General features: G+C 43.0%; 1 protein-coding gene and 1 long non-coding RNA gene across 3 annotated transcripts in view; both read left to right on the top strand.

The window, feature by feature from the left end:
• On the top strand, nt 1–6,952 carry LOC308593120. Its single transcript, XR_014010747.1, has 3 exons — nt 1–86; nt 770–873; nt 6,889–6,952. It is a non-coding gene; the product is annotated as an uncharacterized lncRNA (long non-coding RNA).
• A 313-nt stretch (nt 6,953–7,265) lies between these two features.
• TOP1MT (DNA topoisomerase I mitochondrial) overlaps nt 7,266–13,133 on the top strand; it is a 34,962-nt gene continuing 29,094 nt past the window's right edge. Inside the window, exons 1-4 of one of the 2 annotated variants that reach the window (XM_081204584.1) lie at nt 7,266–7,389; nt 8,017–8,075; nt 11,712–11,774; nt 12,671–12,746. In XM_081204584.1, coding sequence (XP_081060710.1) covers nt 11,728–11,774; nt 12,671–12,746 — 123 coding nt within the window. In that variant the 5' untranslated portion in view covers nt 7,266–7,389; nt 8,017–8,075; nt 11,712–11,727. Of the gene's footprint in view, nt 7,390–8,016; nt 8,076–10,313; nt 10,447–11,711; nt 11,775–12,670; nt 12,747–13,133 lie in introns of those variants that run through there. The other variant, XM_081204585.1, reaches the window with a different exon arrangement.

Here is a 13,133-nt window from a genome sequence, read left to right as displayed (position 1 = left end):
TCCCCCAATCCCATTTGAGACTGGGCGATGGTAGGGCCAATAACATCTGAAAGGTTGGAATTTCTCAAGTTGAGGGACTTCATAATGTAAGTATCTTCCCAACACATGATGGGCGAAGCCACTGTTAGTGTGTGATCAGATCATATATAATTTTATTAGTCCATTTTCAACAGTAATCAAACATCTTATTCAATTTTTTTGACTTCCATCAGTCCTCTCTGAAAATTTTCCAATCTAATCTCTTAGTATGCATTTCTTATTTTCCCTATTACATTTCAAACTCATAACCAATATCTCTATCTTTTTCTACTTTGTAACACTTCGTATATTTCTCCTTACAAAACTCCTTGTAGTCCTACTAGTGTAATTTGTTGATCACCGTTGCTCTTCAAATAATTCATATACTTCTTCCAATCTTCTGTAAATCTCTGGTCCTGCAAGTTTAGAATCCTTCTTGTCATTTTGTCCAATTCTGCATAGTCCATAGTCCACAGTCCATTAATTTTGTCTGCCATTCTTCTTTCGTCGGAAGTTCTTCTTGCTTCCATTTCTGGGCTAACAATACTCTTGCCGCTGTTGTTGCATATAAGAACAATTTATCATTTTGCCTATTAATGTCTTGGCCTATAATACCAAGTAAAAATGCTTCTGGTTTTTTTAAGAATGTATATTTCAGTGAAACGAGTAGTGCATTTTCAGGGCAGTGGGGTGGAGAGCAGGGACGGCTCATTCTATCTCATGCCTTCCCCACCCCCTTTGTTTCTTGCAGATGTAAGTTTGCAAAATGACCGATTGGGAACAGCCAGCTGTGCAGACGATGGGAGATGCTAAGGATGCTTTGCTGACGGAGGTGTGGGAAGGCAGCAGCTACAGGTGATGCTCTCTTTTTTTTTTTTATAAAATTTTTATTGGTTTTACAACATTTTTGAAAAAAAAAAACAGACAAACATTAAAAATAACGAACATACACGTATAGTTTCAAACATATTTTCATAAACCTCCTTTCTAGGACTTCCCCATACCCCCCCTCTCTGCATCCCAATGTCCATAGTTCAACTAGCAACTCCCAATTATTACTTTCCAATCTCTATCATCTTAGTCCTCTCTTACACTCTGACCTTATGTCCCTGTACCCCTTTGTTTCTGGAAACTACGACATTTTAACATTCATTAAGTTTATAGTAGTCCTTAAGATAGCTTTTAAATTTTCTCCATTCTTCTTCTACCGTCTCTTTTCGTTGGTCACGGATTCTGCCTGTCATCTCGGCCAATGTCATGTAGTCCATCACTTTCATCTGCCATTCTTCCAAAGTGGGTAGGTCTTGTGTCTTCCAATACTTTGCGATGAGTATTCTTGCTGCTGTTGTGGCATACATGAAAAAAGCTCTATCTTTCTTTGTCACCAATTGGCCGACAATGCCCAAGAGGAAGGCCTCTGGTTTTTTAGAAAAAGTACATTTAAGTACCTTTTTCATTTCATTGTAGATCATTTCCCAGAAGGCCTTAATCTTCGGGCATGTCCACCAAAGGTGATAAAAGGTACCTTCAGTCTCTTTACACTTCCAACATTTGTTATCGGGCAGATGATAGATTTTTGCCAGCTTGACTGGGGTCATGTACCACCTGTATACCATTTTCATGATGTTTTCCTTTAAGGCATTACATGCCGTAAATTTTATACCGGTGTTCCATAACCATTCCCAGTCAGCTGACATAATGTTATGTCCAACATCCTGAGCCCACTTAATCATAGCCGATTTAACTGTTTCATCCTGTGTGTTCCATTTCAACAACAAGTTGTACATTCTAGATAAATTCTTAGTATTGGGTTCTAACAATTCGGTTTCTAATTTTGATTTTTCCACCTGGAAGCCGACTTTCCTGTCCTGTTTAAAAAATTCCATTATTTGACGATATTGGAACCAATTTTCCACTTTATGCTTCAATTTCTCCTGACTTTGTAATTTGAACTTATCTCCATCCTGTTCTAAAATTTCCCAATACTTCGGCCATCCGACCTCCATATTGAGTTTTTTCACTGCTTTAGCCTCCACTGGTGACACCCATCTAGGGGTTTTGTTTTCCAATAGATCTTTATATCTTATCCAAACATTAAACAATGCTTTTCTGACAATGTGATTTTTGAAGGCACTGTTAACTTTATCATACCAAAGATATGCATGCCAACCAAAAGCGTTATTGAAACCTTCCAGATCCAAGATGTCTGTATTCTCGAGGAGCATCCATTCTTTGAGCCAGCAAAAAGCTGCTGCCTCATAATACAATTTTAGGTCCGGCAGGGCAAACCCCCCTCTTTCTTTAGCATCTGTCAATATTTTAAATTTAATTCGGGGCTTTTTGCCCTGCCAGACAAATTTCGAGATATCTTTGTGCCACCTCTTAAAACATTCCATCTTATCAATAATCTGCAAGGTCTGAAACAAAAATAACATTCTAGGCAATACATTCATTTTAATTACTGCAATTCGGCCTAACATTGACAGTTTCAAATTTGACCATATTTCTAAATCTTTTTTAATTTCTGACCAACATTTTTCATAATTGTCCTTATACAAATTCTGATTCTTGGATGTTAGATAAACCCCTAGATATTTGACCTTCTTGACCACAGTTAAACCTGTTTCCTCTTGAAATTTCTCCTTTTCCATATCTGTTAGGTTTTTCCCTAAAACTTTGGTTTTTTGCTTGTTCAACTTAAATCCAGCTACCTGGCCAAACTGTTGTATTATTTCTAATACCTTTTTCGTACTAGTGTTTGGCTCTTGCAAAGTCAATACTAGGTCATCTGCGAACGCTCTTAACTTGTAATGTTTAGCTCCGACCTGCACACCTTTAACCTGCTGGTCATTTCTTATCATATTCAGCAACACCTCCAGAACTGAAATAAAGAGTAATGGGGAAATCGGGCACCCCTGTCGTGTTCCTTTTTCTATCTTAAGCTCCTCAGTCACAACATTATTTACAATCAGTTTGGCTTTTTGTTCAGAGTATATTGCAGCCATACCATTCTCAAAACCCCGGCCTACCCCCATCCTATGAAGATTCTTCTTCATAAAACTCCAAGAAATATTGTCAAAGGCTTTCTCCGCGTCCACAAAGATCAATACTGCTTTAGTGTTTATATTCACCTCTAGCTTTTCCAGAATGTCTATTACATTCCTTACATTATCTGCCAGGTGTCTTTTAGGGAGAAAGCCTGCTTGGTCCTTATGAATCATCTCCATCAAAACTCTTTTGAGTCTTTTTGCCAAAATGTCTGCAAAAATTTTGTAATCCACATTGAGCAATGATATTGGGCGGTAGTTCTTGAGTTGGGTCTTTTCAGTCTCTGACTTTGGTATGAGTGAAATATATGCCTCTTTCCACGATTCAGGTGCCCTTTTTCCTTCAAGGATCTCATTACAAACTTCTCTTAATGGTTGAGTCAACCATTCCTTCAACGATTTGTAGTATCTGGAAGTCAGTCCATCTGGTCCCGGAGATTTGCCCAGTTGCATATTCTGAATGGCAGCCTCTATCTCTTGTTCTGAGATTCTCTGGTTCAAGTCCATCTTACTTTGATGAGAGATATTTTGTAGTCCATATTTTCCAAGGAATTTGTCTATATCTTCTTCATTTTGCGGGCCTTGAGTGTAGAGTTTTTTAAAGTAACTTAAAAAGCAATTTCTAATTTCATTGGGTTTAGATATATTCTTTCCATCCACCTCCAGGCTTGTAACTGTATTTAGTTTCTGCCTTTTCTTCAGTTGCCATGCCAAAAGTTTACCACATTTATTTGCTGATTCAAAAGTCTTTTGCTTCATTTGCCTTATCTTCCATTCAATCTCTTGGTTCATCAATTCCATATATTGTGTTTGATATAATTTGATCTCTCTTAAGGTGTCCTGAGACTTTGGTTTTGTTCTTAATTTCCTCTCTCCTTCTTTTATCATTTCCAGAATCTTCTCTTTTTTCTCATTTTGTTTTCTCCTCTTTATTGAGTTTTGTTGAATCAAAAATCCTCTCATCACCGCTTTACTTGCGTCCCAGATCACTCTTTTCTCCACGTCGGTCCTCAAATTTATTTCAAAATAGTCTTTTAGAGTCTTTTGGGCCTTCGTGAGAATCTCCTTATCTCGAAAGAGGGTGTCATTCATTCTCCATCTAAATTGACCAGTTATTGTGAGTTTCATCTCCATCTTCACGGCGTTATGGTCGGAGCAAGTTTTTGGGCAGATTTCCACTTTCTTAATCTTTGGGGCCATTCCACTAGTAACCCAGATTTGGTCAATTCTGGTCCAGGTCATCATTGCTTGGGAGAAAAAGGTTCCCTCTCTCTCCAGAGGGTTCCTTGTTCTCCAAATATCTATCAAGTCCATATTTTCAGTCATTTCAAAGAAAGTCTTAGGGAGTCTCCCTTCTTTGGTGACTGTAAGTCTTTGTGCCTTGTCCATATTAGTGGAGACCACGCCATTCATGTCTCCCATAATTATCATATTGTAATCCAAATAGTCCATCAAAGTTTCATGAAGTCTCTTAAAGAAGTCGGATTTGCCTTCATTTGGTGCATAAATTCCAACAACTAAGAATTTTTCTCCTTGTACTTGTATCTCCACAGCCAGATATCTCCCTTGTTCATCTTTGAATATCATTTTTGGAGCCCATTTCTCCTTCACATATATTACAACTCCTCTCTTCTTAACTTTGTCTGATGAAATAAATTCTTGTCCTAGCCTTTTATTTGAAAGTAATCTCCTGTGGGCTCTGGTTATGTGAGTTTCTTGTAAGCATATCAAGTCCAATTGTTCTTTATTCAATATATGAAATACTTGTCTTCTCTTCAAAGGCCCATTGAGCCCATTACAATTCCAACTAAGGAATTGCAGAGCCATCTTGTTATTTTCTTAAGGCTCCTCCAACAGCTCCAAGTTGTTGCTCTTCTTCTGATGGTGGTGGTTTTTGTCCAAACGAGAGATTCAGGATGTCCAGTGCTCTCCTCTGTTCTGCAAGTACGTCCACAGTCCCCTTCTGTAAATCCTCCTGGTATCTTGCCAAAAATTTGTCTTTATCTTGAATTGTCTTTATTTTCACTTTCTTTGCCTTGTAGTCAAATGACAGTCCTTGTGGAAACTCCCACCTAAAGCGAATAGTGTTCTTCTTTAGCAAGAGAACCAAGTCCTTGTAAAAGTTTCTTAAATCCAAAATGTATTTTGGGATGTCTTTGAAGATCTGTACAGCTGAATTTCCAATTTGCAGGGCCTTTTCAAAGTGTAATCCTAATATTTTGTCTCTTTCCTCCTTGGATCTGAGTGTAATCAGACAGTCTCTCGGTGTCTTTCTATCTTGCTTTTTACCCAATCTGAAGGCAGTCGTAATTTTGAATTCGTCTTCCTCAAGGTCCCAGCATTCCGCAAACTCCCGTGTCAAGTATTCCACAAGGCTGTCTCTTTCATTCTCCGGAATCAGTCTTAATTTTAAATTTCTCTCTTTCCTCTGTAACTCCCACAAGGCCAAAGTTGCCTCATGCTCATAGACCTTCTTGGCAAGCGGCTCTAACTTCTCCTGTGTCTCTCCGGCAGTGGCTTTGGCCTCCTCGGCAATTTGGCGCGTGGTGGCGTTCTCCTCTACCAATTTATTTATAGATTCTGTATTCTGGTTTAATCTTGCTGATATTTCTGTTAATTTTTGTGTGTTCTCTGAAGTCTGTTTTGTCAAAGACTCCAGGGTTTGGTTTATCTTGAGCAGGGCCTCTGTCACAGCTTCCATAGAAACGGCTGCTCCTTTGTCTTGACCTGTTGTTCCTGCTGATCCGGCTGTTGCGCCTGAGATTGAGCCTCTTTTCTTTGCCTGTTGCAGCTGCAACTGTTGTTGTTGTTGTTGTTGCTTGATCTTGGCTCTTGTGACTATCTCTTCTTGTGGGCCACTCATGTCAAGGTCAATTCCCACGGGATTTGTTCTCCCTTGGAAAATTCCACTGTCTTAAGCCGTGCCGAACTTTACTTTATCCTCTAGAGGGAGCAAATCAAAATGGCCATAGAGCGAAAATTCCAAATACCAAAACAAAGGAGACAGTCCAAAAAGTAAGACAAAGAGAGCTTAACACAGTCAAAGTCAATGTTACTAAATACTTATAACTTCAAATTGCCACAGTTGCCCAATTTATACTGTTTCTTCTTATAATATGCAATAGTCAGGCAGTGTGGAAACTTTGTATCAAAGTATCACTTCACAGGGAAAAGTCAGTTCAGTGTACTAAGAAGGCAGACCGTTTCGTACTTTCAAACAGATGAGACAGCAGAGGTTTTTTTCCTCCAAATAAATCATGCAGTTAATGGTCAGATTCACCTCCCCTCTGCCCTGCTTGCTAGAGGGGAGATCAAAGGTTTAAATGTCCGGTTTAGCTGATCAAAGGACGGATTTAAACGGATGCAGGTTTAGAGCTCCGTTGCTTTCGCTTTCATGCAGTCGGGGGGAGGCAGACTTCCTTTGTTTAAATCTCCCCCGTTTTTAGCCCAATTTTTAAAATTGAAAGAGTCCCGGTTATTTTTCAGTTCTTACTCACGGGGAATCAGTCCGAATTTTCTTTTCAGGAAGGAATCGGCGCTCTCCGCTTATGGCGACGCGGCTTCACTTCGCAGGCTGGGTAGCGACTCTCAGCACCGCGCTCACTCCCGATGTCGATCCGTAGCCTTTAAAAAGGCTCTTTCACGGTACCGGGGGGCGCGAAGGTGCCCACCGAGTCTCCTTGTTCTCAGGCTTCAGCGCCTGGGATTTTAGGGGTCCCCCGCTTGCCGTAGCGGGTAAGACCCGAACTTGCGAAGCAGTCCTTCTCCGGAGCTCGGAGCTAGGACCGCCATTAAGCGCTGGCACCGACCGGAAGTCCTACAGGTGATGCTCTCTGCTAGCGATGATGCGCTTCCACCTGCGGCTGTGCGGAATGCACAAACTGGGGGTGGAGACGCTCCTTCAGGTATACTGGACCGAGGCCATTTGGGGCTTTAAAGGTCAGCACCAACACTTTGAATTTTCCTTGGAAACGTACTGGGAGCCAATGTAGGTCTTTGAAGACCGGTGTTATGTGGTCTTGGCGGCTGCTCCCAGTCACCAGTCTAGCTGCCGCATTCTGGATTAGTTGTAGTTTCCGGGTCACCTTCAAAGGTAGCCCCACGTAGAGCGCATTGCAGTAGTCCAAAGTAAAACCCCTAGATCATTTTTGTTATCAAGGCCTGGGCTTGATACCAAAACCTCACTTTTCCATCCATCCTGTTTTTATCTTCTCTTGTTTTGCTAAGAAGCAGGCTGGAGAAAACTGCTGGAAATGATATCTCAAAGCAGGAAGCGGAATTTGGAGCGAACAGTGTGAAGTCGAAGAAGCCGAAATGTCATCAGGTATGTTAGCCAAGATGAGATGTGACGCTGGGAAAATAGCTGAATGTTAGCAGAGAAGTGCAATTATACTGCCAACTAGTGTTGGGTTTCTAAGGTTTGCAAATTCACCCATGTTTGGAAGCAAGTTCACTTCTCAGTGAACATTTGGATTTGGGTGCTGGGCTGCCATACATATCTCTAATCAAAAGGGCTAGAAACTTGATTTTAAAATGGATGAATGAGGACCCAAGTCACTTCAATCCTTCTGTGAGGCTGTTGCTAAAGTTTGCTTTGCTATGTCAGACACCTTTTCCCCAAAACTTTGCATGTTCTGAAATGGTTGTCTTCCATGAGAGGTTCAGAGGATGGCAGAACAAGAATGAGTCTTTTTTGTGATGGCTCCCTGTCCGTGGAATGCTCTCCCTTTTCACCTTCATTGGTGAAAACCAGGCGTTGTGTTGATTAATATTCTGTGATTTTAAATGTGTAGGAGAAAAGTTATTGGTTTGTTTTTGCTTTATTATTATGTATTTTTCTGTTGTGAACAACCCTGGGATCAGAATCTTCAGATGAAGGGTGAATCTAAATAATAATAATAATAATAATAATAATAATAATAATAATAATAATAATAATGTTTTATTTTAGGATAATGCTGACTTCACCCCATCCAAAACACCCTGGGAAGAGGAAGAGAGCTCATCAAAGTGAGTAGGCATTTTCTGCTTGTTCCGGGGCGTTTACACACTACGTGATTATCTGCAAGGGGTCGCTGGAGGAATAAATGACAATCAGGCTTCGATGATGATGGTAATAATAATAATATTTCTACCTATCGGGCTGGGTTTCCTCAGCCACTCTGGGCGGCTTTCACCAGAACATTAAAGGTAAAGGTAAAGGGACCTCTGACCATTAGGTCCAGTCATGGCCAACTCTGGGGTTGCGACGCTCACCTCGCTTTATTGGCCAAGGGAGCCGGTGTACAGCTTCCGGGTCACGTGGCCAGCAGGACTAAGCCGCTTCTGTCGAACCAGAGCAGCACACGGAAACGCCGTTTACCTTCCCGCCGGAGCGGTACCTATTTATCTACTTGCACTTTGACGTGCTTTCGAACTGCTAGGTTGGCAGGAGCAGGGACTGAGCAACAGGAGCTCACCCCATCGCGGGGATTTGAACCGCCGACCTTCTGATCGGCAAGCCCAAGGCTCAGTGGTTTAGACCACAGCGCCACCCGCATCCCCACCAGAACATTTTTAAAAAAACAGAATAAAACATCAAACATTAAAAACTTCCCTAAACAGGGCTGCCTTCAGATGTCTTCTAAAAGTCGGATAGTTGTTTATTTCCTTGACATCTGACGAGAGGCCGTTCCACAGGGTGGAAAAGCTGCTGTCACTGGATCAAGCCCACTAGTTCTTGTTGAATTAATTAAACTACATAGTTTTAATTGGAATTTTTTTTGAGGGGGGAGTGCAATTAATTGTTTCTGTTTTGAATTCTATTATTACCTTCCTCGGTGGTTTGTGCAGGACTTCTGTTCTCAATAATCCTCTTTATAGGGCAGGAAGCTGAACGCATTTAATTCCGCTTGTGATACAGCTGTAAGGTTATGGGGCAGCTTGGTCTGGGGGACAGCAGACCCAAGGTCTGGGATTTATTGCAGATTAATCCAACTTCAGTTTTTAATTAAATGGTTCCATCAGTTTTGAAAGCCTCTTTTCTGGTTTCCAGAGCCAGGCCTGTATTTAATGACCCATTTTTAAAGAGCCTCAGCAAGGGGGACTCATTCTGTGTGTCTTCTATGTGGTGGCAAAACTAGCAGCCTGCTTTGAGCACCATAATAATAATAATAATAATAATAATAATAATTATTATTATTATTATTATTATTATTATTATTATTATTATTATTTTATTTATTTATATCCTGCCCTCCCCAGCCGAAGCCGGGCTCAGAGTGGCTAACAACAATAAAAGTAACACAGTTTACATAAAATCACAATCTATTAATTGAAATACATTCTAAAATCAATTCTTTCTAAAATCAATTCAGAGTCAAATTAATGGCAACCATTAATTTGGGTAGATGGAGTGCTATGAGAATTACCAAAGGAGGGGGTCAGGCTGTACCTTGGCCAAAGGCCTGGTGGAACAGCTCCGTCTTGCAGGCCCTGTGGAAAGATGTCAAGTCCCGCAGGGCCCTAGTCTCTTGTGACAGAGCGTTCCACCAGATCGGGGCCACGGCCGAAAAAGCCCTGGCTCTGGTTGAGGCCAGCCTAACCTCCCTGTGGCCCGGGATCTCCAAGATATTTTTGTTTGAAGACCGGAAGGTCCTCCGTGGGACATACCAGGAGAGGCAGTTCCGTAGGTACGAGGGTCCTAGCCCATATAGGGCTTTAAAGGGTAAAACCAGCACCTTGAACCTGATCCTGTACTCCACCAGGAGCCAGTGCAGCTGGTATAGCACCGGGTGAGTGTGATCCTGTGGCGAGGACCCCGTAAGGAGTCTCGCCGCAGCATTCTGCACCCACTGGAGTTTCTGGGTCAGTCTCAAGGGCAGCCCCACGTAGAGCAAGTTGCAATAATCCAGTCTGGAGGTGACTGTCGCATTGATCAATGTGGCCAGATCAGGGCGAGAAAGGTAAGGGACCAACTGCTTAGCTTGGCGGAGACGAAAAAATGCCGCCTTTGTTATAGCTGCAATCTATATTGACGTCATCCGCTCAAATCAACAGAGCGATGCAGCAAGACGCTGCTGGAAATGTGTTTAAAATGTGTGGAATTCCGCCTGGAAAGGTGGACAGGGGGTGGGAACTGTGGGCTGACCCACAGGTCTGCTTCCTGGGTCCAGAGGTGTCCCTTCCGAGCGACCGCAAGGGCCTCCGTGTCAGCCATTCCACGGAGAGATGAACGGAACGAAGCGGACTGGAAGTCGGCTTGGACCAAAGGGCAGGGATGCTGCGGTTGCTAGGCAACCACTGTGCTCTCCTTTCTTCCACCATCACTCTGGCTCTGACTCCGCCAGCGAGGGCTCCTTGTTAGAAAATGGAGTCAGTCCCACTTCACGCTTCCCCAGTGGCAAGTATCGCCAAAGGGGATGTGGGCATCTGGGCAGCCCGGCTGACGCTCCCTCATCCCGAGGGCCAGACTTGCTGGTGGCAAAATTGCTCTAGGGCTGCCTTTGTCAGCCTGGCAATCTCCAGGGCTTTCGTACTACAACTCCCACGGGAGTTGTAGTCCGAAACCTCTGGAAGACACCAGGTTAGCCAAGGCTGCCCCCCTAGCCTGGTATGAAATCTTTTGGGGACTTGACATCTTTCCACAGGGCCTGCAAGACAGAGCTGTTCCGCCTGGCCTTTGGTTTGGGCTCAATCTGACCCTTATTTTTTCCCTCCCCTTATGGTTTTGATCTATGGGCTACTTTTAAAATGAGGCTGTACAGTGGTGCCCCGCAAGACGAATGCCTCGCAAGACGGAAAACTCGCTAGACGAAAGAGTTTTCCGTTTTGGAGGTGCTTCGCAAAAAGAATTTCCTATGGACTTGCTTCGCAAGACGACAATGTCTTATGAGTTCCTGCTGGGTTTCCCCCCCCCCTTTTTCTAAGCCGCTAAGCCGCTTATCAGCTGATCCGATCAGCAGATAAGCTGCTAAAAGCCGCTAATAGCGCTAATAGTGCTAATCCACTAATCCGTCAATGGGCTTGCTTCGCAAGACGAAAAAACCGCTAGACGAAGAGAATCACAGAACGGATTCTTTTTGTCTTGCGAGGCACCACTGTATTTTAAATTGCATTTTAACCTGTATTGTAAATTGTCCCCCCCCCCATTATGTTTTTATTGTAATTTTACTGGTGTTAGCCGCCCTGAGCCCGGCTCTGGCTGGGGAGGGCGGGGTATACCGGTAAATAAATTATTATTATTAGTGTGTTGTCTTGAAACCTTTCTTCTGTTGAACTGTAGATTGTGTAATGCATGGGTAGGCAAACTAAGGCCCAGGGGACGGATCCAGCCCAATTGCCTTCTAAATCCAGCCCGTGGACGGTCCAGGAATCAGCATGTGTCCTTTTATTTAAAATGCATCTCTGGGTTATTTGTGGGGCCTGCCTGGTGTTTTTACATGAGTAGAATGTGTGCTTTTATTTAAAATGTGTCTCTGGGTTATTTGTGGGGCATAGGAATTCATTCTTTTTTCTTCAAAATATAGTCTGGCCCTCCACAAGGTCTGAGGGACAGTGGACCGGCCCCCTGCTGAAAAGGTTTGCTGACCCCTGGTGTAATGCTACTGAAACACACCTGGTGCCGTGTCTTAACGGGGGCAATCCTGGGTTTTTCTCTTTTTTCAGAGGCCTGGAGAGTGCCATGGATTTTGTGACAGAGGGTAACAGCCACGGCGTTCCTCATCTGAGGTAAAGTTGTCATAAGGGATTTCGGGAGCAAGCTCAGGGAGAGAGGCATACAGGGGATGACACAATCCTCGCCAAGAAAAATATATCAGCACTTAGAAAGAGCAGCACCTTTTTTTTTTTTTAAAAAGTGCTTTATGCGAATGTAGGTAAAGGGCGGGGGGGGGGAGGAAATCACTTAATAGAGAGTGCAAGCTTTGGATTTAAAAAGATGTCTTGCTTGGACCTGTTGTGCTTAGGAAAAATAAATAAGAGCAGGGATTGGAGCCTAATGCTCTAAACTTTGGTGCCCTGTTTACCACATCATGCTAACTTCCTTTTGTTGTTGTTATTAATTTTTTATTTGTTTTTTCCCATTAATGTTTACGTTCAAAATCACAAATAAAACAAATACACAAGATTCTCTCGAATCATTAGATTTCCCTGCACCTCTCCATGGGTTCCGTACTTTTCCTTTTCTGCTGCATATTTTTATCCAATTATTGGATTATCCGTTATATCCGAAGTCTTTATTACATTATAAGTGTTATTTAAGTCCTCCTAAAGAGTTCAGTTGTTTACAGTGGTTTCCCAAATATCATAAAAATCCCGCCCATTCTTTGCTGAAGTTTTGACCTTCCCGATTTCTGATTTCCCCGGTCGTTTTTGCCATCTCTGCATAGTCCATCAACTTGGTCTGCCATTCCACTCTGGTAGGAACATCGTGGTGGAAGAGCTTTCGGGTATGTTGAAGGGGTTGCCTGCCCAGCAAGACCCTCACTGGGAGATGCAGCACAGAATCATAGAATTGCAGTGTAGGAAGGGACCCTGAGGGTCATCCAGTCCAACCCACTGCAACGTAGGAGTCTCAGCTAAGGCAGGCCGGTTTAACCATTGCCTCTGCTTTGCTTGCATTTCAGAGAAGAGCCCTTGGCCAAGAAAGTTCGGCTGGGAGCAGAGAAACGGCTGCCCGCATCCAGGGACGAAAATAAGGCAGTGAGTAGCGTGGGGTTTTCTGCAACAACATTTCACACCTAAGCTGCTTTACTATGCCAGAATGTAGTGTCAGGAGTTCAGCCTACACTCGAGTAGGACCCTGGCAGAGACACATGCCTGACTGGCATGTTCTCTCCCTCCTGGTCTTTCGTTTGGGAGCTTCAAAAGCTTTCTTCTGCCCAAACATCACAGCGACCAATGCCAACCGACACCGGCACACTTAGGGGTCTGCAGAGTCTGCGTATCTTGCGTAACAGACCTCTGCAACTCAGCATTTTGGCTAATCTACTTTATTTACATATAAACGCACACGGAGCACTGCAGCATGGCTCCCTCTCTCTCTAGCATCAGACAGCAAGAGAAAAAAGAACAAAGGACAATTAGTCC

This window comes from Podarcis bocagei (genome assembly GCF_964188305.1).
Source record: "Podarcis bocagei genome assembly, chromosome: 8".
NCBI lineage: Eukaryota > Metazoa > Chordata > Lepidosauria > Squamata > Lacertidae > Podarcis > Podarcis bocagei.
This window is presented reverse-complemented; position numbering and strand designations above follow the sequence as displayed.